The sequence below is a fragment of the Xenopus laevis genome, chromosome 1L, assembly GCF_017654675.1.
Source record: "Xenopus laevis strain J_2021 chromosome 1L, Xenopus_laevis_v10.1, whole genome shotgun sequence".
NCBI classification, from domain to species: domain Eukaryota; kingdom Metazoa; phylum Chordata; class Amphibia; order Anura; family Pipidae; genus Xenopus; species Xenopus laevis.
In genome coordinates, this window is record NC_054371.1 from 37,264,338 (window position 1) to 37,291,673 (window position 27,336).

Consider the following 27,336-nt stretch of genomic DNA (forward strand, 5'->3'; position numbering starts at 1 on the left):
CCAATAATGATCAGATTCCGGCATGCCAACTTAACTTTGTAACAAGCAACAAAAAAAAAATAATAATAATAATAATAAACAAGGATTTATCAATCAATCGAAATAAGAATTCTTACCTCATTTTTCTGTGGCGATTTCTCTGGTGTGAACTGCTCCTTCTTTGGTGAAATTTGCTTGAATTTTATTTCTGGAGAAGACTTTTGGTGAGAAGACTTTTGTTTGGTGGCTTCATCCTTCTGTTTCATGAGAGCCAACTTTGAGCTGGTCTTCAGGGGAGAGTCCTTATTGGAGGACGACTTTGTTACATGTCCAGTTGAGGATTCTGACAAACAGGGCCTCTTGTGATCAGCTTTGGTATGATCTTTTGCCTTGCTGCTCTTGCACTCATCTGACAAGCTGTTTGCTCTCTCTGTTGAAAGAAAAAAACAAAACATTTCGCTCATCGCTAGTGGTAATTCCTAGAGGGCGGGCCAGAAGTGGGTGTGGAAATGAAAAATTGCCCATAAACACAAAGGTCTTCAGTTTAATGGATCATGGCAGATCTGGGCACCCATGTGCTGGGCCAATCGTGGCTGTCACAAGCATTCGTACATTCGCCCACAAACACAAAGCACATAATGGCCGTTCACTGCAACCTGGAGATTCGTTGGAGACTAAAAGGCATAAGAGAAAAACATGTACAGCACAATGAAACTAAGCCAATATATAGCCAGTGTATCAGTAAAGTTTTTTTTAATTCTGGACCAAGGACACAACAGCAATGTTTCAGGCCTAATGCAGCCTGTTAGAAAGCCTGTGCTAACAGTTCTTTGCCAGAATTAGCCTTAAGCTTATTACACGAGACAAATTAAAAGGGGTGGTTCAACTTTAGGTTAACTTTTAGTATGTTATAGAATGGCTAGTTCTAAGGGACCTAGACCCTATGATTTGATCAGCCCAATATCTCACATCTGAAGGTGGGCATATTGGGGAGAGATCTGCTTATTTGGTGACATTCTTGCTTTGTATGGCAAGCTTGAGAGGTGAGTTACCAATCACAGTTCTGCCTACACACCTACATTACCTGCAGTAATATACAGTAGTTTCCTGCTATTGGCTAACATCCTAGAGGGCAAACTACTAAAAGATGCAGATTCAGCTCCAGGTTTGGACTGGGATTTAAAAAAGGCCCCTGCAAACAGCCCCCTGCAGACAGAGACCGTCTATAGCCTCTTACAGCAGCCCAACTGGCATTTTCCTGAACTCACAGATTGCCAGTCCGGGCCTGCTCATAATTTGGAAATAGCAGTCAACAGATGGGTGATTATTAAGGGAGATTTTCATGAAAGTAGTGCAAAGAGCATCTTTTAAAAAGTGCATTCCTTTCATCTATAGAGAAGTATAATTGTGTTTATGAAGGTACCCAGTAAATAGAAGAACTACTAAAGTTTTTTAAGGATCTACCACTGGGAGACCTGGAATCGGGTCTGGCCCGCTACTGCCAATAGGATGCTCTTAGCAGCACAACTAGAGATCTTAACCAACAAAGAGACAAACTTTGAAGAGATAATGTTTTTGTTTATACAGATAGTTACAAAAGCAATGTGCAGTTCAATATAATCTTTTACCTGAGGGAGAATGGGAATGTTTGTCGTTCTTTTCCACCTTTACTGGGCTTTTTTTGGAAGTCAGAGATGTTGGCTTCTCTCCAGTTTTCTTCTGACTCTACACAATAAAACAAAATCAAACAGCCTTAGTTTTTGTTCAGAACAACTTGTGTGTTCATAAAAATTTATAAAAGGAGCATGCAAGAAGTCAATTCAGCTGCTAAACATACTACCGATTATTAATATTATTCTTTATATAGCGTCACTGCTCCCTGAGAGGCTTTATGGAGTAAAGGGATACAAGTACAGCACCAAACAGTATACTTATACAGACAAAACTTTTCACCAAAATTCATTCAGAGTTCCAATTGGATATTCTTACGAGACAATAGGGGGAGGGCCCTGTTCACAAAACGCTTACGCTCTAAGATCAAGATAGACCAAATTTGATTGATCCTGTTGGTTAGGATAGTAATGTAAATGCAGTGCGAAAGATTCATATCAGTAGTTGGTGTGTGTATGAATAGAGAGGAGGTGGGTATATATATCTAAGCACATAACTCATATAATCCCAATACCACAACACATAGAGGACCATATATCAAAGTTCCAATTTATCTCATTTTCTGAAAACTACTCCGACCAAATCCATACGGATTTTTTCCCCTTATTTATCAGTACATTTTAAACGAAAATTTGCTGTGCAAGAAAAATACCTGAAAAACTAATTTTTAGGATTTTCCACCCAAATACTCTGATATTTTTTTTCAGATTTTTGCCCGAAAACCACAAAATCTTTGGATTATTGCAAGAAACCCAGCGCTGATCAAGCTATCTTCGGGACATCTCCCACTGACTTATTTGCAACCTCAGCAGGACTGAAATTTTCGGATTCAGACGTTTTTCAACCTCGGGGTATAATAAATCCCGAAAAATGTGGGGGTTTTTTTTCCCCACTAAAAATTCAGATTTTATAGTATATATATATATATATATATATATATATATATATATATATATATATATATATATATATATATATTAAAAAAAAAAAAAACAACACATTTTTTGGGTTTTTGCCATTGGGAGTTTAATAAATAACCTCCTTACATTTGCCTGAAATGTCCTACATGCTGTTTTCAAGTGAGTATCTTTGAGGCTAAAGAAGCAATAGTAATGACTTGATGACATCAAGGAAGTTGTCAAGAGAAAGAAAGAGGCTGCTCTGATGTTCTTCTGCTTAGGAAAACAATTAAAAAACTCTCACATCATTCCTAAGCAGAAGAACATCTTTCTTTCTCCTGACAACTTCCTTGACTACTTGGTGGTCAGACTGGTGAGAAACTGACCAGCTGGTGGCGCTGTTGTACAAAATGAATTGATGTTAACAGTACATGTATCCCTTAATATCTTGGAATTAAAAATAAATGAAAAAATTAATGTACATTACAAAAGTGCTTAGAACAGACCCCTCATCAATTTTACATTCACTTATTTTTAAGGTTTACTTACCCTTTAAGAATTATTGAAAGGGACAAATTAATAAATGCCCTTCGCCCACTTGGGTACTAATTCATTCATTATACATTCTCCATAAACTGTTGCTACTTGAATAGGGGGGGGGCAATGGCAAAAAAAAACCACAACAATCATTTTGTTTCACCTCTAGCTTTACATTTTGACTTGTATGTCTTTTGGGTTTTTTTTCTAAGAGTTTTAAATATATTGTCTATGGGTATATCTAAAATATTCCCAGCCAAGCCCAGCTCTACCCCTTTCTACTTGTACCTATTTTCTGTGTATCAATAACTTACATTTTTTGAAGTTTCATCCAACATTGCCAGAGTTCGAGCAAATTCTTCATCCTCATGAAGCTGTCGTTCCAGCTAAATGAAAGAAAGCAGAAACAATCTAAGGCCTCACTTTCCTGTCATGTAACCACTGGGATAAAAGGAATCTGTAAAATTTCACAGGGATGCAACAAATTCACTATTTTGGATTCAGCCGAACCCTCAAATTGTTTGGGAAACTTACGAAACCGAATATGAACCCTAATTTGCATATGCAAATCAGGGAGGTGGCTAAAAATTGTTGACTTGCTGGTTTTTTGATGAAAAGTCACATGATTTTAAGAATTGAGTTTCGGTTAGCGGGGCTCCTTTTGCCTAGAAGATGTATTAGAGCTCACTATTAAAATGACCAGACATCATGTCTCTCTACATGCAGAATTTGTGCAAAAGGCAGTTATTTTGTTAGATTTTGTTTTTAGTGGAATCAGTTATGTGCGTGAGCTCTGAAACATCTGCTATGAAAGGAAGCCCACCTATAAGATATTTTGGATCTAACTGTCAATGAATATATGACAAACAATTCCTGAATGAAGTCAGAGTGAAGAGAAACAGATGCTGAGAGAGGGATCGTGATGATAAACTTTTATTTCAGAAACGATGCAGAATATTTTGTTGATTGTATTTAGAAAGTTTCTTATTTCAGTGTGATGAAACTTGTATTACATTTCATTTTCGCGATATTTCCTCTTTAATAACGACATAATTATGCATTTGTACCAGATGTTCATTTAATAAGATAATGACAATATTTGAGGCGAAGGTAATCATTCTTTTTACTAGTGAAGCAGAGGCAATAGCCCCACATGGAGTCCCAACCAGCTGCTTATCAGGAAGCAAAATACCTTGGATTTCTGCATAAAGTAATATAGTAGAGATATTACACTATAAGGCCTGGGCTGCAACAACAAACGCTCTGCTGTAAGTTGGAGGATGCTAGTCAGTCCCCCATTGCAAATGCTGTGTTTCAAAGTGATTTAACCACACTGAAGAAAACACGTTACAACTAAACCGCTACTGAGGACACTTACACAGCAATATCTACCGAGAATAAATCCACCAGCCAGGGGCTAAATGTATTGGCTAATCCATTGCAAATGTTTCAAAGTCCCATTAAGCCCTAAACGGGTTATCTTGTCTCTGAGCTTGTTTGTGTGATTCACCTGCTCTAACTATCGGACACATTAGCAGCACGGCGAGCCCATCCTTGTCTGCAGAGTGGCAGAACACACAACCTTGTAACACAGCTATAACCTGTTTATTGTTATTAAACTTCGCTCTGTGTTACAAATCACACCTTGTCAGCAGCTTCCTCTCTGGCCATTTGTTTTACAGGGAATATATAACGACAGATTAATAATTGCCATCAGCCAAGTTTGGGAGTTTTACTTTGAAAGCAGCTAGTAAGTTGCAGGTAAAAATTAGTCCCTCTGTAAAATGTATAATGAAGCAATAGAATTCTTAATGGATCAGATGCAAGTTGAGCGTAGGACTGGCCAGATATGGGATGCCTTTGACGTAGTTGGCCAGCTTAAATATATTGCAATATATGGACAAACAATCCCTGTTTTGGGCATTTTTAGTAGCTTAAGGCACAAATTAATGTCCTTAATATCAATAGGTTGAGTGCAGAGGACTCTTGTATTTGTCTATGTGAATTTTGTGGTGTGTGCGTGTGTACATACACACACATGTCCAAGGGTTGCCAGCACTCTCGATAAAGTTACTTAAATTTGCCTGGGTGCAGTGCCAATAAATTATCCATTACTCGTTCGTAAAGGCGCTTGAGTGACAGGTTGCGGTTGGAGGTAACAATACTGCACAAAGATTTCACATGAAGACTTTCTCTCCCCACATTTGTGAAACTGCTTAGGGAGTGTGCTAGTGCACACTAAAGAGACCATGCATGAGTTGACATTTCACTGGATGAATAGGTGGACACTACTTCAAAGAATGGAACTTTCTTGTTCATAGAGGGAGTTATAACCACTTACATGGTGTTGCATAATCTTATAGACTTTCAGCATTTTTTAATTCTTTATTTTTTTATTTTTTATCCTTAGATTTTTTGGCAAAAATTGTCTTCACTTATTTAAAGTTAGATTTTTTTTACCCTGAGGTATGGTTTGGGGAGTAAGTAATTATCGTACAGGTTTGATATATTGGCACACATTTTCCTATCATCAATATTGACACGGGGTTATTTTAACTTGCACATATGGGGCTATTGCACATATATTCATATAAGTGGGGCGATATCTATATCATAAAAGATTTATAGGCGGGACATACTCCCACACCATCCACATGTGAATATTATTGTATAAATTATGGGTTCCAAACCCTGGTCTTGTCCCTATGAGATCATATAGCATGCTATTGGTTTTATAAATGGATCCAATACGTATAAAACACAGTATCCTTGTACACAGTTTTGTCTGACGATATGTCTAAAGCTCCCCATAGACGCAACGATTCTTCTTGCCAATTTTAGGGAAGTCCGACCAATCCTTCGAAATTATCGTGCAGATTAGTTTCCTTTCTCCAGAGAGCAAAATAGGAACAGGTGTGTTTTAACAAGGATATGTAATAGTCCAACCATTGACACCTTATCATATAGAGAGCATCCAAAGAATGGGGAAATAGAACTTTTATAATAGAATTAAATTAAATTAACTATGGATGCAATAGCCCATGATAGTTTGGTAGATTGATACATAGTGCCAAATATACTCTAAATTTTGGACATTATTGTAACAATCTTAATTTGTTTCATGTTAGAGTAACTAAATAGTTAAACAACAGTGGTTACAAATGTCTTGTTTTTAACTGTAATTGAAATGAACTAGGGGATATATACGGTATATTGTCTAGTTTTGGTTTATTTGTGTTTAGATATTTAAAGTGAATGTACTAATAGTATTTAAATTACTGATCATGTGACTTTTACCAGCTGTTTGTTCCCGCCACAGTGTATATTTAAGGCGGTTTAATGTTTAGTTTGTTACTTTGAGAAAGACTAGGGACCTAGCCGAAACGTTAGTCACAGCACTTCGTGTTTAATGCATATTTAAGAATAGCATGCACCATGCAAAAGCTGCAAGTACAGAACACTCACCTCCGCATCTTCCTCAAGCTGCAGCTGTTTGGCAATGGACTCATCATCCTGTGTGGAGTCTCCTGGGCTCTCGCACGGCTGTAAAGGAAAATGCAGTATTGTACTTTCTTATTTGAGGAAAACTTTTTGTGCAAACTTTTGGGTTTGATAAAAAAAAAACAAAAAAAACACACAACACATGAAATTCCACTATTAACTGATGTGTTTTGGGGAAAAAAAAAGTTTTCCCATGACAATATCCCTTTAATCTTCAGTTAGCACACCGTAAAGTAAGCAAGCATGGGCTTTGGAAGTAGTGAGTAACTGGTTTTAGCATTTTGCCAACCCTTCTTTCTGCCTTGTTAGTATGGTAGAGCTTTCTGAAAGGACCAAGCTTTAAGCTTGTAACATGGATACAGTGAACTTATTTATAATAATAAATGAATAGGTTTAGTGTTGACAATCCTCCCAACAGGTTAGAATTAGTTTGAGAGAACCTGGTGATGAAATGGAATGGTCGGCATCTGACAGATACAGGGCTGTGGAGTCACTACATAAAGCTCCTCAGTTTATGGTACCTCTGACTCCTCTATTTTTAAAGGAACAGTAACACAAAAAAATGTAAGTGTTTTAAAGTAACATATAATATACTGTTAGCATGCACGGTAAAAGCTGGGTGTTTGCTTTAGAAAGAATACAGTTTATATGAATAAGCTGCTGTTAAGCCATGGGGGCAGCCATTCAAGCTGCTGGAAAAAGGCACATAACAGATAAAACACCATTGTATTGGACAGGGCTTATCTGTTACATGCTATGTAAACTGTGCATTTTCTCCTTTTTCCCAGCAGCTGGAATGGATGCCCCCATGGCTACACAGTTACTATTCCTAATTTAATTTCCATGTTGACTGCTTGAGTTGGCTGGGAAGTAAGGCGGGGGCTCCCCTTGCTGTTTATAAGTATGACTGTTTCCCTGCAGAGCAGTTAGGGACCGTCTGACAATTCCTATCAACAGCAGTAAATGAAGGGGGAATTTCACTGCATAAAGTCAGGTTTCTTATACAAATGGTACATATTTTTTAATTAAAGTATATTGGAGATATTTATTTTTCATTAAAGAAAGTAAAAATGGGATCTTATTTATTTGCCTTTACATGCCCTTTAAAGAGATACTGACACCAGAAATTAAAACCTTTTTTTTTTTAACTTAAATAAAATTGTCTATGCATGCAATTTATAATTTTGCCATAGAAGTATCTGCCTGATGGTTTTACATTACCCATGATCCCCCCCCCCACCCATGTTCCTCTGTGAGGAGGCTGCCATATGTGTAGTCCGTTAGCATTAGAAGCTATAGGTGACAGGTTGAAAAAAAGTCAGGTTTTGGAACTTCAAGTTACAATAACTTTTCAAAGCAGGCCTTTTACCATAAAATGATGACCATGACCTATAGATAACTTTTCATTTATATTTTAAAAAGTAGTTTTTAAAGGGATCCTGTCATGGGAAAAAAAATTTTTCAAAATGAATCAGTCAATAGTGCTGCTCCAGCAGAATTCTGCACTGAAATCCATTTCTCAAAAGAGCAAACAGATTTTTTTTATATTCAATTTTGAAATCTGACATGGGGCTAGACATATTGTCAATTTCCCAGCTGCCCCAAGTCATGTGACTTGTGCTCTGACAGACTTCAATCCCGCTTTACTGCAAGTTAGAGTGTCAGTATCACTAAGTATACAACACACATGGCATTTTATTACTGCCAAAGCTCAAAAATATAAACCATATCCTTTGTTAATTCTAAACCCATTTCGAAGTAAAAATACATAAACCAAGCACAATTGGAAAACCTAAAACAACTTATATATTAATTAAACTTGGCATATAGCTGTTAAATAGAATCCAACATTAACTAAAGTATTGTTCTTAGAAACAGAATTGCTTCTGCCATATCCTCCTTCATAGAAGCTCTTACATCTGATTTGATTATTTTCAGTGCTTGTATGTAAAGTTATTAGCAGTCAGAGTCAGTATATTTATGGCGACTAACTCTAGATACCTAAACTGGCTCCTGACTCGGACTACACAGCTCTGGGCAGATATAGACGATTTAAAGTTAGGAAGGGAAGAAATTTGGCCATTTCTAAACCAGGATAGATCAGATGGGAACAGGCTAGCATTGTAGCAGTACAGATTAGTTCTACAGCCAACACAGTAGAATACACAGATTTGTGGTTCTAATAAAGGATGCTACAGTTTTCCCATGAGTGCTTCTTATTGATCAGTGCACACATGCTAAATATTAGTTTGCATGAATATCCAGGTTATAGTACAAGGTTTACCAGCTTTGTTACAGACAGAGGACAGAGTTGCACATGCAAAACTCACTGCTTTCCGTTTGCTTGCCACTAGCTTCTTGTCTGAGCGTTTCACACTGTCCGTCCCAAAGAAATCCAGCAAAGATGCAGGAATTTTTTTCTCTGGAGTGATGGGCTTGCTTTGTGCCGGCACTTTGGCAGGAACCTGCTGCCTCTCAGAACTTACTGTTGAACTTCCATTTTCCTTGGGTTTCCGATATTTTTTTCTCTGATCAAAGTCTTCCTCATCTTAAAAACAGCAAAAATAGCAATCACTTCAAGTTTATAATATTCCTATATTTCTAACAGCTATCCAAACGCCTACCTTTAAAAATTGGTAAATTAGCCATCACTAATCGTGTCCATATACAAAGCATATACAGCTAATACGCAAACAATGCGCTACAACATATTTATTGTAATGAAACACAAGAGGTGCAAAATAGTTTGTTTAGAATAATCATGCATTAAAGCTTACAAAAATATCATTTGTACTTTGGACCTGGCCTGTGTTGTTTTAGTTCTAAATAATTGCTGGAAGTGATGCTTTTACAGAAAATGCTATTTTCTGCTGTTTTTCAGCATGATACTTATAACTAAGGAATTTAGTTCTAAAAATAGCATTTAGCACTTTATCAATACAAAGATAAAACCAGTACAGGTATAGGATCTGTTATCCGGAAATCCATTATCAGAAAGATTCGAATTAGGGAAAGGCCGTCTCCCATAGACTCCATTTTCAATAATTCAAGTTTTTAAAAATGATTTACTTTTTCTCTGTAATAATAAAACTGTACCTTGTACTTGATCCCAAATAAAATATAATTAATCCTTATTGGTAGCCAAATCAGCCTATTGGGCTTATTTACGGTAATGTTCACATGATTTTCTAGTTGACTTGAAGGTATGAAGATCCTAATCACAGAAATATCTGTTATCCAGAAAAACCCACGTCCCGAACATCTTGGTTAACAAGTCCCATACCTATAATTTATATAGTGAATAAAGTACCCCCTATTGTAAAATATAAGGATACCGAAGGGTTCCATGACCATATAAAAGGTCATGGTGACGTCTAATTTCCTAATATTTTGCAGCAGGGGTACTTTATTATAATACAAAAGTTTTAGCGAGTCATGCAACAGAAATGACATCAGAACTCACCGTTTATAACTGATGACATCAGAACTCACCGTTTATAAGGATATAATTTACAAGATATTCATGACTCTTGTGTATTATAATCATATAATACACAAAAGCCATGAATATCTTGTAAATTATATCCTTATAAACGGTGAGTTCTGATGTCATCAGTTATAAACGGTGAGTTCTGATGTCATTTCAGTCACGACTCACTGAAATTTGTGTATTATAATAAATAAAGTACCCCCTGTTGCAAAATATGAGGATATTAGAAGTTACCTCGGAGTTCCATGACCTGTATAAAATGGATATGTATATGGTCATGAAACGCCTCGGTAACTTATAAAATCCTTATATTTTACAAGAGGGGGTACTTTATTCACTATATAATACACAAGAGCAATGAATTTCCTGTAAATTATATCCATATAAACCGTCATCCAATTTAATCGGTGCTTAGTGATGTCATTTCTGTCACTTGACTCATTCAGGGGCAGATTTTTTAAGGGTCAAATTGAAAATTCGGATTTTCTATTTTTTTTATGGTCAAAACTGTCAAATTTGACTAGGGAATCATCCAAACTTGATTCGAGTTTTTTAAAAAAAATTCTAGTTCAACTTTCAAGATTTATCATACTCTGGTCCTTTAAGAATTGAAATTCAACTATTCGCCACCTAAAACCTGCCAATTTCATGTACAAGTCAATGGGAGAGGTCCAGAGACCAAATTGGAGATGTTTGCAGCCTTCCTGACATTAAAGTTTTTTTCAGAGCAATTGAACTTCGAGTACAATTGAATTCATGCAAAAAAAAACAAATTAATTCGAAATTCGACCCTTGCTAAATCAACGTCCCCAACTTGTGCATTATAATGATGTACCCCCTGCTCTATTTAGGGATGCACCGAACCCAGGATTTGTATATGAAATTTAGGGGTAAAGAGGGAAATCACGTTTTTGTCACAAAACAAGGAAGTAAAAAATGTTTTCCCCTTCCCACCCCTAATTTGTATATGCATAATAGGATTCGAATTCGGTTCGGTATTCAGCCGGATCTTTGGAGATGGATTCGGGGGTTTGGCCAAATCCAGTATAGTCGATTCGGTGTATCACTACCTGTATTATAAAAAATATTGGAAGTCAATCACTTGGAGGGTTTTTTGTGTGTTTAAAGTAAGACATGAAAACCATTAGAAATTGCCCTGTGTTGCATCTTGTTGGGAAGGCTCACACACAATCACTCCAAAGAAGAGAGACGAGGCAGATTGTGGGAATGAGCTGCTTTTCAAAAAGAACAGATATGAAAGTAGTGCAGGTTAGTATTCCTATGTGTGGGTGTCATTAGCACTTTAATCTTTGTGTACCTAACTAGAGCTAGTACAAACTAACCTTGGGCTCGACATAATCAAGATTGTAACCAGTGCCAGACAGCCTTGACCGATGCACCTGTATCATCAGCTAGATACGAGTGTCCATGGCTTGCTAAACTCATCCTGCTGCATACGTGCAAACGCAGGATTCCACATAGCAAAGCCATACATTCTACTGACATCACTACTTTCTAAATGATGCGTTATAACACAATTCATTTGAGGACATTAATGCCCGTGCTTTAAAAATAAAATATGAGACCAGTCCCAAGCAACTGTGTAAATCATATAGTTATAATTTACAATTTAGCAGGACCCATTCAAGATTTTCATTAAGCTCAAGCATAAGCTGATGGGCGGCAAGCAGGACAATGCCACTTAAGAACTGTTATGAAACTTTAAGAAATCTTAAAAAAAAAAAAAATTAAAACTTCCATAGATTTAGAATAGATTTTCAATTGCAATGTCTAAAATAGAAGAAATAGACCAGTAACATCAAAAAATGTAATTGTTGTAAAGTGCCATAGAGCCATTTTCCAATTTCCGCCATTGCTACTCTGCAGTGTGTTTATATGAAAAACGCTTTCATTTTTTGATGTTACTGTTCCTTTACCCACCCCCTTCAGCAATCTGCAAGAACCTGCAGGCTTTGTGTCATAAACCGTTTTACTGAAAGACAGTTGTTTTCTTCTACTACAAGGGGGTTATTTAATAAACTCTGAATTTATCTCATTATTTTATTTAAAAAAAAAAATACCAAACTCCCATGTATGTATGTATGTATGTATGTATGTATGTATGTATGTATGTATGTATGTATGTATGTATGTATGTATGTATGTATGTATATATATATATATATATATATATATATATATATATATATATATATATATTTGCCTTCTTTTTCAGACTCTTTCCAGCGTTCAAATTAAGGTCACTGGCTCCATCTAAAAACAAATCCTCGATAAAGTTACAAATCTATTGTTATTGCTACTTTTTATTACTCATCTTTCTTTTCAGACCCTCTCCTATTCCTGTTCCAGTCTCTTATTCAAATAAATTCATGGTTGCTAGGGTAATGTGCACTCAACCAGATTACTGAAGTTGCAAACTGGAGAGCTGCTAAATAAAAAGCTAAATAACAAAAAACATTAAAAAAAATGAAATGAAAACGAAAATCAGTTGCAAATTGTCCAGTATATCACTCTCTACATCATACTAAGGGGCAGACTTATCAAGGGTCTGCGAGTCTGCGAATTTAAGAGTTTTTTATGGTCAAATTCGACTAGGGAGTTATTCAAATTCGATTCAAGTTTTTTAAAAAAAAAAAAAAAAAAAAAAAAAAAAAAGAATTGGAATTTCAAGATTTATCATACTCTGGCCCTTTAAGAACCCGTATTTGCCACCTAAATCCTGCCAACTTGCTGTTTAAGTCAGTGGGAGAGGTCCAGGGATCAATTTTGAGTTGTTGCTCAACAGTATGGCAGCTCCCACTAAGATAAACAAATAATTGTATAAAATAGCTTTAGAACGACGATACATTTTCTGCATTGTTTAAATAGAAGGATTGAGCCAATTTAAACAGAAGCCAAGGCCACATTACAGCAGTTTGATCTGTTGCACAACAGCAATAAATAACCAAGGTTAGAACTATTTGGATTAATCATCTCATACCTGAATCGACATCTGTTACAGGTGTTTATTTCTTTAAAATAAAGGAAAGAGGTCCCTATCCTAATTTGAAGATATCATTGTTTACGCTGGGTTTAGCCAATAATCTGATAAATTTGTTTTTTTTGGCCAAAAACCCAGAAATTTGTAAGAAAAAAGTCTGAAAAAAAACAAAACAATTTTATTGGGTTTTTTCCCAATCCGATTTAATCTAGGTATTTTATTAATAATTAAGCCAAAACCAAGCATGGGAGTTTGGTCGAGCTTTTTTTATTTTAATTATGAGAATTCAGATTTTAGTAAATAACCCCCTAACAGATCATTTATCAAAGGTAGAATTTCGAATTCATGGGAGTTTTTAAAAACTCCCCTAAACTCCCATGATCTCAAAATTTGACCAATCGAAATTTATTCAAAGTCAAATTCAAGTTCTTAAAGGGCCAGAGTATGATAGATCTTGAAAATTGAATTTAAAAAAAAAAAATATCAAACCTATTTTTAACAATTCCCTAGTCGAATTTGACAGTTTTGGTTGAAAAAAAGTTGAAAAATTTTTTGAGAAAGAGAGAGGTCTCGAGTATTCTGGGACCGGTTATCCAGAATGCTCGGGACCTGGGGATAACGGATCTTTCCGTAATTTGGGTTTTCGTGCCTTAAGTCTACTAGAAATTCATTTAAACATGAAATAAACCCAATAGGCTGGTTTTGCTTCCAATAAGGATTCATTATACCTTAGTTGGGATCAAGTACAAACTACTGTTTTATTATTACAGAGGAAAAGGAAATACTTTTTAAACATTTGGATTATTTGGATAAAATGGAGTCTATGGGAGACAGCCATTCCGTAATTCGGAGCTTTCTGGATATTGGGTTTCCGTATAAGGGATACTATACCGGTATACACATATATAATTGTTAATTATTCAACATGTCCATGTTCCATTAATATTTCCAAATTTACACAGTTATATTTGCTATCATCTCATTAAATGGCAAACCAAATAATTGAAAGAGAGTAAACAGAAACACTGAGCAATTAAGATAACGTGGCTTTCTGAGTTGATTGGCGTCAGAACTTCCAGAGAATATATGTGACGGCTGTCATCACTAACTGGTTGCTTGGCATGGAAAGCATTACAGTAATAAATGGTACTAAGTGGATGAAAGGATTCTGTCCTCATTAACTACAATCTCATTTTAATCCAATCTAAAACAGAAGCGACATCGGGCAGCCGTTTTATTTGGGACATCAGACAAAAACAATATTACATGTTGCTCTTGCAGCACCGCAGGGAAGTATAATCTAAACAAAGACACGGCTCAGGGTTGCGCTGATTAGGGGGGGGGGGGAATCACAAAAATAAAAATTGTACAAACTGGTTAAAAAGAAGAGATACAATATATAAAAATCTCTTTAGCCTGAAATAATCTACACAATGATGATATGAGGTGAGCTCTGTTCAGTCTTCAGAGGAGGCAACTGAAATTTTACATGGTTATTACCTTAAAGGGATTATTCACCTTTAAATATAATTTGAGTATGATGTAGAGAGTGATATTTGCAATTGGTTTTCATTTTGTATTATTTGTGTTTTTGAAGTTATTTAGCTTTTTATTCAGCAGTTCTCCAGTTTGTAATTTCAGCAATCCGGTTTCCTAGGGTCCAAATTCCCCTAGCAACAGTGCATTGATTTGAATAAGACACGAATATCAATAGGGGAGAGCACCAATTAAAAAAGTAGCAACAACAATACATTTGTGGCCTTACAAAGCATTTGTTTTTAGATGGGGCGAGTGACCCCCATTTGAAAGCTGGAAGAAGGCAAATAATTCAAAAACTATAAAAAAATAAATCATGAAGACCAATTGAAACATTGCTTAGAATAGGCCATTCTATAACATACTAAAAGGTTAACCATCCCTTTAATACGCTATATTACACTGTCTTTAATTGTGTGTTTGAGAGGTGCTCAGCAGAAACCTCATATTACATGAGCACCCATAAATACCCATTTATGTTGGAACACCAGTACATGTTTGCATATGTACATATGATGTACCAGTACTTACTTGTTTCAATGAACATAGAGGATTATTGTATGTTCCAGCCCATGGGTGGCATACTACGGTGCTGGGAGTGCAACTTTTCACCAGCACTAGTGTGTATCCCACTCTGTCTGTGCTCTTTCATGTAGCTCAGGGATCCCCAACCTTTTGTACCCATGAACTGCACTCAAAATAAAAAAAAAAAACTTGACAGAGCAACACAAGCGTGAAAATCATTCTGGAGGGGTTCAAAATAACGGTTGTGATTGGCTGCTTAGTAGCCCCTATGTGGACTGGTAGCCTACTGTTTGGCAGTACATCTTGTTTTCATTACTGAATCCAGGATTCGGTTTGGGATTCTGCCAGGGTACTTCTTTTTTCAGCAGAATTCGGTTGAATCCTTGTGCATGGCCATAAGGTATCCAAATCCTAATTTACATATGAAAATTAGGGGAGGGAAGGGAAATCACATGACTTTTCGTTACAAAACAAGGAAGTAAAAAACGTTTCCTTTCTCGCTCCTAATTTGAATATGCAAATTAGGATTCGGATTCCATTTGGTCTTCCCTTGTTTTTAAGCAACCTAAACTTGCCTCCAAGCCAGGAATTCAAAAATAAGCAGCTGCTCTGAGGCCACTGGGAACAACATCCAAGGGGTTTGTGAACAACATATTGCTCGCGAGCCACTGGTTGGGGATCACTGATGTAGATTCTAGTTTCACCAGCATATCCTGTGAACTGAGCTTTTCCATTACGTTTTTCAGACTTTCACTATTCAGTGTCTTTAATGCTAGAGCCTAAATTAATATTATTAAAATATGTTTCCTGAGAACTGAGCTTTTCCATTACCTTTTTCAGACTTTCACTATTCAATGTCTTTAATGCCGGAGCCTAAAGTAATTATTGAAATAAGTTTCCTGAGAACAGAGCTTTTCCATTACCTTTTTCAGACTTTCACTATTCAGTGTCTTTAATGCCCGAGCCTAAATTAATATTATTAAAATACGTTTCCTGAGAACTGAGCTTTTCCGTTACCTTTTTCAGACTTTCACTATTCAATGTCTTTAATGCCGGAACCTAAAGTAATTATTAAAATAAGTTTTGGCTCTAGAACAGAGACAGTGCAGACAATCCATTTCCAATCGGAGTCACATTTTGTACTTACCAGTGTCAGAAACAAACACTACTGGGTCTGGTTTGCGAATCTTGTGGGGCCTTGGCAGAGGTGGGGATTTTTCAGATGGCTTTTTTGCTTTTTTCACTGGTGGACTTTCCTCTTCTGCATCTGCAGAGTAAAGTATTTAGGTTGTTGATATGGCATTTCTATCTGAACACTACATTCTGTTGCAGTTCATGTAAGACAAAGTGCCCTGAAAGACTACATGTTTGATCTGCTGAAGCCACTTCAAAGCTGAATCCAAAAAACAAAACACAGGGCAAAGTGTGATTCCAATAGGCACTCACCCTCTGAAAGCATAAACTGAATAGAATACTTATAGGAAAATAAATCACTACTTACATGACAGAGTCAAAAGTATGGTTTGTAATACAACGAGTGACAGGAGAAAAAATGGCAAAATTGCTGAAATAAACGGTTTCTGGTCATTTTTTACACGTGAGCAAAGATATATTAAAAAAAAAAAAAAAAAAAAAAAAAAATAGCCACACTATACTGGTAGAATTCTACAAATTTGGACAGTTCATTGAAACTAAAGAGAAATACTTAGCACTTGTCCAAAAGTCATCTATAATAACATAAACGGTAGCGTAACAAAAAAATTTAATTTAATTCTTAAAAAATAAGGCAAATTCATCAGTGACCGTTTTTTTTTTCCCCAACCGGCAAAAAAATCATCACGTGACATAAGTGTGCTGCCTTCCTCCCTCTGTCCAAAATATCCAACTGGCTAAACTGGCTGCTGATAAATACTGGCCTACATGTGAGAGTATTTGTAAGACTAAACCAATAATCTATTCAACTCATAAGACACTTACCAGAGTCATAGATGATCCTTTTCTTCTTCTTCACATTCATACCCTTCAAGCTGTCATCACTACTGGGACTTTTTACCTGATAAAAAAATGTGCCCTCAGAAATTAAAGGGACGCTACTATCTTACCCCTTTATTATGTGTTCAGGCTCAAGTTTAGTTTTTTTTCTTTTTTTGCACATGTAATAATGTTTGTCATAGTATATATTATTAAGGACACTACAATACAAAGCGCACCCCTTCATTAAGAACTGAGCTCAACAGTTTGAGAAACATACCATAAGGTATTAATCTGTTTCAGGCCATTTAAAGGAAAACTAAAGCATGGCATGAATTAGCCAAGAAGGGAGAGGAAAAAAAAAAGAAATCAAACCAGATTGTTCACAATCCAAATACAACACGCAGCAATTTTCCGACCCAAGTCTGACAAAGACTTTAAAATTGCAGATGGAATGCTTTGAAGTGGTGTACCTATATAACTGGAGTAATAAAAAGCAATAACAATACCCCCCATTTGAAAGCTGAAGAGAGTCAGAAGAAAGAAAAAATAAGACCAATTGAAAGGTTGCTAAGTCATTCTATAACATACAAAGAAACTGGCTAATATAAAAATATCCCTTATCCAATGTCGTACTGTGACTGATAGATCATTAGTTTAGTTATAGTCGTAAAATCACATAAATGAATCCTTGGGTATGAAATTAGAGAACACAAAAAGTATCACTTACTTTACTGTCTTTCGGTTTCTTTTTCGCTTCTGGACTTTTCTTTTTCTCTTTTATGTCTGTTTTTTCGGTCCCATGTTTCTTCGCAACTGGTTTAACCCCAAAAAAATTTCGGATATCCTTGTAAAGCACAAAAAAAAAGTGGGGGGAACATGATTAATAAACAGGTGTTTCTATGTTTTAGCCACATGACCCAATTTTATTTTACATGACAAGCGGATGCAGGTGTTCTTCAGAGGCTTTGCTCGTAAGATAAAGCATACCGCTGAAGTACTGAATATAAAATAATCAGAAGTTGTTTTTTTTTTTTATTGTTGTAGGATGCTAGAAATTGCAGTGCATGGGAAAACAGGGAGTCAGAGCAGGTCCGGACTGAAAATTAAAATAGGCCCTGACATTTCAGGTACACAGAGGACCATCAGCCCACATAGAGGCCCAAACAGCCCACTAAATACGGACTTTCTATGGCACCTTACAGCAGCCACTCTGGCATTTGCCAGAACCCACATATTGCCAGTCCAGGCCTGAGTCAGACTTTGGGTGCACTGTATTTCTTATTATAGGCATGTTGCAATGAATCACATGATACAAGCAACATCTATAATCAGAAATTATAATGGACAGCAGAACCAGCAAACAAATATTTTCAAAGTATAATGGGCTTATTTCTTTGTACAGCAATATTGCAATGCTCCTGAACCACGTTTCGATTCTCCAACATGTTGTATATACGGGGGGCCACCCTTATAACAGATGTTTTACCAACAGCAGAACATATAAACAGGAAGCATGCGCTTTATCTGCTATATATAGGTCAGGCACCTGCTTGAGCAGAGCAAGTATAGCACTATATGAATGGGGATGTTGCTTTCTGTCTATTTATGTAATTTTCTTCAGAACTACATGGGATCTGTTAACCGGAAACCCGTTATGCCGAAAGCTCAGACTTTACAGAAAGGCCGTCTCACAGACTTCATCTTATCCAAATAATCCACATTTTTAAAAATGATTTCCTTTTTCTCTGTAATAATAAAACAGTAGCTTGTACTTGAGCCAAACAAATATATAATTAATCCGTATTGGCACAATCAGCCTATTGGGTTTATTTTATGTTAGATGAGTTTCTAGTAGACTTAAAGTATGAAGCTCCAAATTATGGAAAGATCCGTTATCAGGAAAACCCCAGGTCCCGAGCATTCTGCATAACAGGTCCCATACCTGTATCAAAAATGTATGCAAAAGTCACTAATGATTTCAGTTACTTTGTGGTTATTTTAAAAACAAATAAAAAAATTTTTAACAATTATCACTTAGTTCCCACTGCTGAACAGATCATTTAATTAAACGTATTATCTGCCAGCTGGAGCCTGGCAAAGTATCATATGCATGTGTACCCCAGTTCTTCCAATTAATTAAAATAAGGAGTTTGCCCTTTACAAATTGCAATTTCAGTCAATTAAAAAATGAGTAATAAAAAGTAGCAATAACATGCTTACAGAGCATGTTTATTTTTTAGATGGGGTCAGTGACCCCCATTTGGAAGCTGGAAATTCAGAAGAAAAAGGCAACTATTTAAAAAACGAAAACATACTGAACGTTAACTTAAAGGGGTTGTTGACCTTTCAAACACTTTTTTCAGTTACATTTTTTTTTTACCAGAAAACACTTTTTTCAATTACTTTCCATTTTTTTTATCGTTTTTCCAAAATCTAAGTTTAATGTTCATGTCTCTGGTGTTTGAGTCTGGCAGCTCAGTAATTCTGGTGCAGACTCTAACAGTTACAATTTTGCAACATTTCTCAGCAGCATCTCTGGAGTATTAGCAACTATTGTATCAATTCTAACAGTTGCCTGTAATGAAACTCAGGGATTCTGCTCAGCAAGGACAAACATAAGAAATGTATCAACTAAATGTATCACTTATAGAACAGTTTACAGGGTCAGTGACCCCTCTCCCAGAGCTCCTTTAGAAGGTGAAAAATGACACTTTACACTTCAATATTAGAAAAAAGGTCACACAGAAAACAGAAAGTAATTGGAAAATCCTTTATTTCTGCTGAACAATCCAAAACCAACTGAACTGAAAAAAAGTGTTGGAAGGTGAACAACCCCTTTAAAGGAGAACCAGCCTTTTAAAGCAGGGCTGCCCAAAAGGTAGATCGGGTTCTACCAGTAGACCTTTAGCTGGTGATCAGTAGATCTCAAGATACTGTCAACAAACAGCTTGTCTAAATCACACATTCACATATTTATTATGTTAAGGTTACATAAAAAAATAGTTTTTTGTTAAATATTCATTTTTCATAAATCATTTATATCAAAGATATAAATCAATATTTAAGTAATATTTTCCATGGAACAGAATGCTAACAAAGCTTTTATGGATGTAGATCGTAATGGGAAATCATGACTAAAAGTAGACCTCGCATTAGTAAAGTATGGCCACTCCTGCTTTAAAGGAACAGTAACATCAAAAAATTAAAGTGTTTTAAGTAATGAATAAATAATGTAGTGTTGCCCTGCACTGGTCAAACTGGGGTGTTTGCATCAGAAACACAATTAGTTTATATAAACAAGCTGTTGTGTAGCCATTCAAGCACAAGCCAAATAGTAGATAACAGATAAGCTAAATAGAATCCCATTGTATACTACCGAGTTTATCTGTTACCTGCTGTGTATCCTGTGCCTTTTCTCATTTTTCAGCTTTGAATGGCTGCCCCCATGGCTACACAGCAGTTAGTTTACATAAACTATAGTAGAGTTGCTGAAGCAAACACACCAGTTTTAACAGTGCGGCACAACAGTGCATTATATTTTAATTAAATGAATACACTTTCATTTGTTGGTCTTACTGTTCCTTTAAGCATGCAGTATGTCCACTCACTCACTGATCAGCTGAAAAACCTCAAGAAAAGATACAAGGTGAATATCTGCACATCTGACCCCAGGTCTAATGCACCATAACAACGAGAATCTCCAGTGACACAAAAAGTGATGGAGTACTAAATGTGAAAAAGGGAAAGTCATTAGAATTAGTACTTCCCTTTCATATTAACCACAGTTATATCCTCGCCATGCAAAACAAGCACCACTTATGCTCCTGTGACACAAACACACACTCTATACGTATTTGTATCAGACATTTGGCCTTGAAATTTAGCTTTGGTGCTGCTCTAAAATGTGTCTGCATGAAAAAATAGGTTCTTTCTTAATTCTCCTTACAGACCCATGCATCATCCACACCAGAAGGAGCCATCATTTTCAGCTCTGATGGATATGTTCATTACATGTTGCTATTCCCTGCAGAAATATTATTACAGGTCTCCTGTCTATCTTCCTTATCTGTAACATACTGTAGATTTGTTGTGGTATTACTCAGTTATGGTGCCAGCAGCCCACACAAACCACATTGTCACATCAGTGCACATGCGCCACTGTAAGCACTAGTATCTCTCTCTCTCTCTCTCTCTCTCTCTCTCTCTCTCTCTATATCTCTATCTATCTATCTATCATCTATCTATCTATCTCTATATCTATCTATCTCTATCTCTCTCTATCTCTCTCTATCTCTCTCTATCTCTCTCTATCTCTCTCTATCTCTCTCTATCTCTCTCTATCTCTCTCTATCTCTCTCTATCTCTCTCTATCTCTCTCTATCTCTCTCTATCTATATAATGATCCGTTATCCAGAAACTTGTTAAAAGCTCCAAATTACAGGAAGGACATCTCCTATAGACTCCATGTTATCCCAATTTTAATTTTTCAACATGATTTCCTTTTTCTCTGTAATAAAACAGTAGCTTGTACTTGATTCAAATGAAGATATGATTAATCCTTATTGGAAGCAAAACCAGCCTATTGGGTTTAATGTTTACCGTACATGATTTTCTAGTAGAGTTGAGGTATGAAAAAAGAGAGTGTGTGTGTGTGTGTGTGTGTGTGTGATATATATATTAAAAAAAATACACAAAAGCTATGAATATCTTGCAAATTATATTTATCATCAGTTATAAACGGTGAATTCTGATGTAATTTCTGTCACAGGATTCACTGAAATTTGTGTATTATAAAAAAAAAAAAAACAAAGTACCCCCAATATGAGGCTATTAAAAGTTTTATATGGTCATAAAAACTGGTTAAACGGATAGGCTGTGCAAAATTAAAAATGTTTCTAATATAGTTAAATGTATTCTATAAAGGCTGGAGTGAGCAGATGTCTAGCATAGCATCCAGAGACATTCTGAGACAATTTGCAATTGGTCTTCATTTTTTATTATTTAAGGTTTTTAAATTATTTAGCTTTTTATTCAGATGCTCTATAATTTGCATTTAAAGCAATCTGGTAGCTATGGTCCAAATTACCCTAGCAACCATGCATTGATTTGCATAAGAGACTGGCACATGAATAGGAGAGACCTGAACAGAAAAATGAGTAATAAAAAGTAGCAATAACAATACATTTGTAGGCTTACAGAGCATTTGTTTTTAGAAGGGGTCAGTGAAGCCCATTTGAAAGCTGCAAAAAGTCAAAAGAAAAAATCAAAACTATAAAAAATAAATAATGAAAACCAATTGGTCATTCTATAGCATACTAAAAGTTTCCTTGAAGGTGAACCACTCCTTTAAGTCTCTGATTGGTTAGTGCCTGGTATAAAATCAGTGGAAACCAAGAGAGCTGAAAAGCAGGAAGTAGTTTTCTGGCTATTATGTTAGACATCCAGTCACTCCAGCCTTTATACATTTCATTTTTGGCTAATTAACTATATTAGAAACATTTTTTATTTTGCAGTCTATTTACCCAGTTTTTATTTTTATACTAAACAATTCCTTTAAGCATTAAGTGATATGGCCAAGAAAGGACAGTTACCCACAATGCCCCTGGGATCTGGATGCCCTATACTAACTATGCGCAGGTTCTAAGTAAAGCCATGAGCTATGTGCACTGCTATGGGAATTGTAGTTTTGCATAATTAAAGGAATAGTAACCACTTACTGTTCCTTTAAGTGGTGAATGGGCCCAGATAGTAACTGTCCCAGTCATTTTTTTTTTTTTGCACAATCCTGCACATGTGAACTTGGTACATGGCCTATGGTAGCCAGCCTCTACCACTGATTGGCCAAGCCCAATGGAAGTGCAATGTGGATTCCTTCATTTGCTCCACGATCCAGCTGACTATCTGCACCCGGCATCATCTCCTTCATGTGTTGGACTGATGGTGAGAATTGCAGTTTAGCAACATTCCGAGAGTTGCAGGTTGTCAGCTCCTGAGATTACCAATGCCAAACATCTGATTACTATGGTTTCTCTTCTTGTACAGCACCTAAGCAAATACATCAGCTCTCCGCTCACTAATTCATGAATACACCGTGTGTGCCATAACCAACCCATCACTGCTGGACGACTGGTATTTTAATTCTATTCTAGGGGTGGGGGGCAACACAAGAAGTGTAAGGTAACCATATTTCTCCCCCAATCATGGACAAGCCAAAGCCTGCTGGAAGGATACGAGCGGTTTGACTTGTACAGAAGCTGCAGTTGTACTGGTTGCGGAGGTAAAACTTATTCACAATATAATTTGGCCTTTGTGTTATTAACTACTTCTCCCAACAGCCCCTGTGATGCTGGGGGGAGGAGGAATAATAGAGGAAGAAGATAGTTACTTCTATGAGCCCAGACTGACCGGCCATTTAATTAAATATGCCTACATGGGCCCCTAATAGGATTGTACTTTAGGGCCTAGTGACTGTACCATTATCTGGGGGGGGGGGGGGTCTGGCAAATAAACACACTATTGCCTCAGGGGAAGATAAGTGAGGCTGGGGGCAAGGAAGGACTGTTGGGGGAGTGAATGCAATAGGAAGGGCCTATGGAAAGGGGCAGTAGTGAGAGGGCAAGTTAGGGACTCCCTCCAGCTACTGAAATGCCCCCAGCACGACTCTGGAAGTTGTCATTGAGTGACAGTTATCTGGTGGTACATCACTTGCCCTGCACGCACACTGTACCCCTGCCCCGCTGCACCAGAATAGAACAGGCCGCATCACCACGCAACGCATCCCCTAGCAACCTAGATCCTGCATAGAGCGGGGTCCCTGTGCTTCCTTACCATCACTCCAAGCCGAACCTTCCCGCTCTCCCGCCAGCGAGATCCACTTGCACCCAACGCTTGGCGCCAACTCTCACAGTTCAGGCGCTGCGCTGCAAACCTTAGCCGCGCCCCTTCCTCTATACGTCACTTGTGCGAGCCCGGACTGGCTCACGTGGAAACAAGCGCAGGGTAGAATGTTTGGAACCGTGTGTTGATGGTTCCTCTCAAGTACAACTCTCAGAATCCGAACGATAATAACTGTGCTTTGATCAGAAAGCTGGAGAGCTGCCAGCAGAGTCAAGTCTAATAAAAGACTGTTTAATAACTGTGTGATTTTACTTTAAGGCTTAGTATAAACAGTATAAACAGTGTGCTGTCAGGTCGGGTAATACCAAAGAGCTGGGTCTACTTTCTCTGTAGTTACTTCTATGGTAGTCACATAAACAACACACAGCAGACTCTTGCTTTAAAGGTTGGTTTTGGGGTCTGATGTATGACTTACTGTTTGCCTCACTCTGAGAATCAATATAGGTCCCAGTATTTCAGGTACACAGAGGCCCAAACAGTTCCCCAGCTCAGTAAATAATGACTGTCAATAGTATCTTACAGCAGCCCCTCTGGCATTTGTCACAATCCACTGGTTGCCAGTCTGGGCCTGTGTTTGTCCGTCTTTAGGTCCACTGCAAGGATCCGAGCAAGAGCCGGCATTGTTGGGTGTTTAAATATTTAAATTTTACACCCAGAATGCTATCACGTCCATAGTACAGTGTGTATGAGCACGATAACGTTGATGCAGGTGCACTGACATGATCAGGACTCCCCAGCTTTGTTATGACCTTACACCTTGGCATACGTGAGCTGGGAGTTGCTGGCACGAGACAGAAGTGGCACTTTATCTCTCTACTTCTCATTTAATAGGGGAATCCCTTTTACATAGGCTTAAAGATGGACATACGTTGTTCATCTCACAGGCCAAATGGAGAGAGAGCTTATTAGGAGCCACACACACACATTATGGCCACCTTCCTATTGTTCCCATGGTTGAAGCACAATGCACCATGAGATTGAAGATAGTGTTCTATAACTTAGGTTGCACTTGGGTCTTATCATAGGTTATCAAGCCTAGTTGTTTATGTATGCCGCCCCACTGAACCGTACCGATATATCCATGTACCATAGCTATTAATTGGTTTTGGAATCAGGCAGGTTATAAAATGTCATCTTTAGATGCTCCATAATAGCTATGGTACATGGATATATCGGTAAGGTACAGTGGGGCACCATACATAAACAACTAGGCTTGATAACCTATGATACGACCCAAGTGCAACCTAAGTTATAGAACACTATCTTCAATCTCACTCTAGTGGGTCATGAGCGTCTGTATATTGCACTGGAGATTTTTATAGGAATTTTGAAGCATAGTACATACTTTGTATGGTCTGTCATCCTGAGTACAAAAAAGGGCTTTCACAGTTCTGATATACAGTTTGTTAAATTGTTGCTTCTTAAACTAGCAAGCAGCATGGTATTTCCCCTATAAAATGGATACTTTAAGGAATTGTTCAGTGTAAAAATAAAAACTGGGTTAATAGCTGTGCAAAATAAAAATGTTTCTAATATAGTTAGTTAGCCAAAAATGTAATGTATAAAGGCTGCAGTGACTGGATGTCGAACAGAACAGAACAAAACAGAACTTCCTGCTTTTCAGCTCTCTAACTCCGAGTTGGTCAGTGACTTTAAGGGGAGCCACATGGGACATAACTGTTGAGTTTGTAATTGATCCTCAGCATTCAGCTCAGATTCAAAAGCAATAGTTATGACCAATGTGGCCCCCCTCAACTGCCTGGTAACCAATCAGTGGAAACCAAGAGAGCTGAAAAGCAGGAAGTAGTGTTCTGTTCTGTTAGACATCCAGTCACTCCAGCCTTTATACATTACATTTTTGGCTAACTAACAATATTAGAAACATTTTTTATTTTGTACAGCCTATCTATTTACCCAGTTTTTATTTTTACACTGAACTGTTCCTTTAAAATTAAACCCTAAAAATTAATATGGATAGACGTGTCATATTATATAATGATTGTATTGAAGCAGCCTGATGGCTCAGCATCTCTATAATAGTAATGAACCAGGCCTTCAAAGTTGTCACAGGAGTTTCCCATCTTTGATTTTGGTAGGCGTGTCTGTGACACTCACATGCTCAGTGGGCTCTGAGCAGCTGTTGAGAAGCTAAGCTTAGGGGTCATCACGAATTATCCATCAGAAAAAGAAGGTTGGTCTATAATATAAGCTGATGCTACAGGGCTGATTATTAAATTCTGATGCTAATTGCACTGGTTTCTGTGCTACCAGCCCAAGGCAACAACAGCCCTTTAGCAGTAAATATCTGTGTCTCCATAGATGCCCCAGTAGCTCCCCATCTTCTTTTCTGCTGATTCACTGCACATGCTCTGTGCTGCTGTCACTTACTGAGCTTAGGGACCCACTCACAATATACAGTACACATAGAATAGAAATGTCACAATATAAGGCTGATTAGTAATTAATACAGATAATTACTACATGGCAGCACAGAAACCAGTGCAATTAGCACCAGAATTTAATAATCAGCCCTGTAGCATCAGCTTATATTACAGACAAACCTCATTTTCTTCTTGATAATTTGTGATGACCCCTAAGCTTAGCTTCTCAACAGCTGCTCAGAGCCCACTGAGCAAGTGAGTGTCACAGACACTTTCCAAGATGGTGACCCCCTGTGACAAGTTTGAAGTCCTGGATCATTGCTGCTATTGACAAGCTGAAACTTTAGGCTGGTGCAATAAGTTTGGTACATAAAATAAGGCATTTTTAAGCCGCATTTATTTTTAGGGACTGCTGTTAATTTGCAGTATACCCGAGAAAAGCAAAATTAAAAAATACAATTCTATTGATTTCCATTTCAGGACAATGTTGGACTGGGCTGGCAGGACACCCAGAAAAAACTTGGTGGGCAACCAGGTGGCAACCCTACTAGTAGGAAGGGTCTCTGCTGGAGGTTTGTGATTGAGGTGACCACTTGAATTAATGCTAGGAGTTAGCCTGAACCCGGCCAAACCATGCATCATTAATGAATACTAATATCTATAAAGCACTGTGTACCATGACACTGCTGTATAAATAAAATTATGTTTAATAATAAAAAAATTGGAGGGTTACAGATAGATAGAAGTACAGGTATGGGACCTGTTATGCAGAATGCTTGGGACCTGGCACTTACCGGATAACAGGGTCAGACTGGGCCAGCGGGACTAGGGTTGCCACCTGTCCGGTTTTGACCAGGACAGCCCGGTATTTTGAGGGGCTGCCCAGGTCTATACTTCCTGCCCGGTTTTCCAAATAAGTAAAACCCGGCGGGATTCCCTTGATTG

The 27,336-nt window shown here is 37.3% G+C and overlaps 1 protein-coding gene across 1 annotated transcript in view; it reads right to left on the reverse strand.

Annotated features, from left to right (window-relative positions):
- The window catches only part of rfc1.L (replication factor C subunit 1 L homeolog), a 42,590-nt gene extending 18,482 nt beyond the window's left edge, over nucleotides 1–24,108 (reverse strand). Inside the window, exons 1-9 of the mRNA XM_018229167.2 lie at nucleotides 23,942–24,108; nucleotides 17,841–17,957; nucleotides 17,117–17,192; nucleotides 16,287–16,406; nucleotides 8,918–9,135; nucleotides 6,552–6,629; nucleotides 3,401–3,472; nucleotides 1,608–1,704; nucleotides 117–409 (exon numbers count right to left, since the gene is read on the reverse strand). Coding sequence (XP_018084656.1) covers nucleotides 117–409; nucleotides 1,608–1,704; nucleotides 3,401–3,472; nucleotides 6,552–6,629; nucleotides 8,918–9,135; nucleotides 16,287–16,406; nucleotides 17,117–17,192; nucleotides 17,841–17,957; nucleotides 23,942–23,944 — 1,074 coding nt within the window. The 5' untranslated portion in view covers nucleotides 23,945–24,108. The remainder of the gene's footprint in view (nucleotides 1–116; nucleotides 410–1,607; nucleotides 1,705–3,400; nucleotides 3,473–6,551; nucleotides 6,630–8,917; nucleotides 9,136–16,286; nucleotides 16,407–17,116; nucleotides 17,193–17,840; nucleotides 17,958–23,941) is intronic.
- Nucleotides 24,109–27,336: the final 3,228 nt, after the last annotated feature.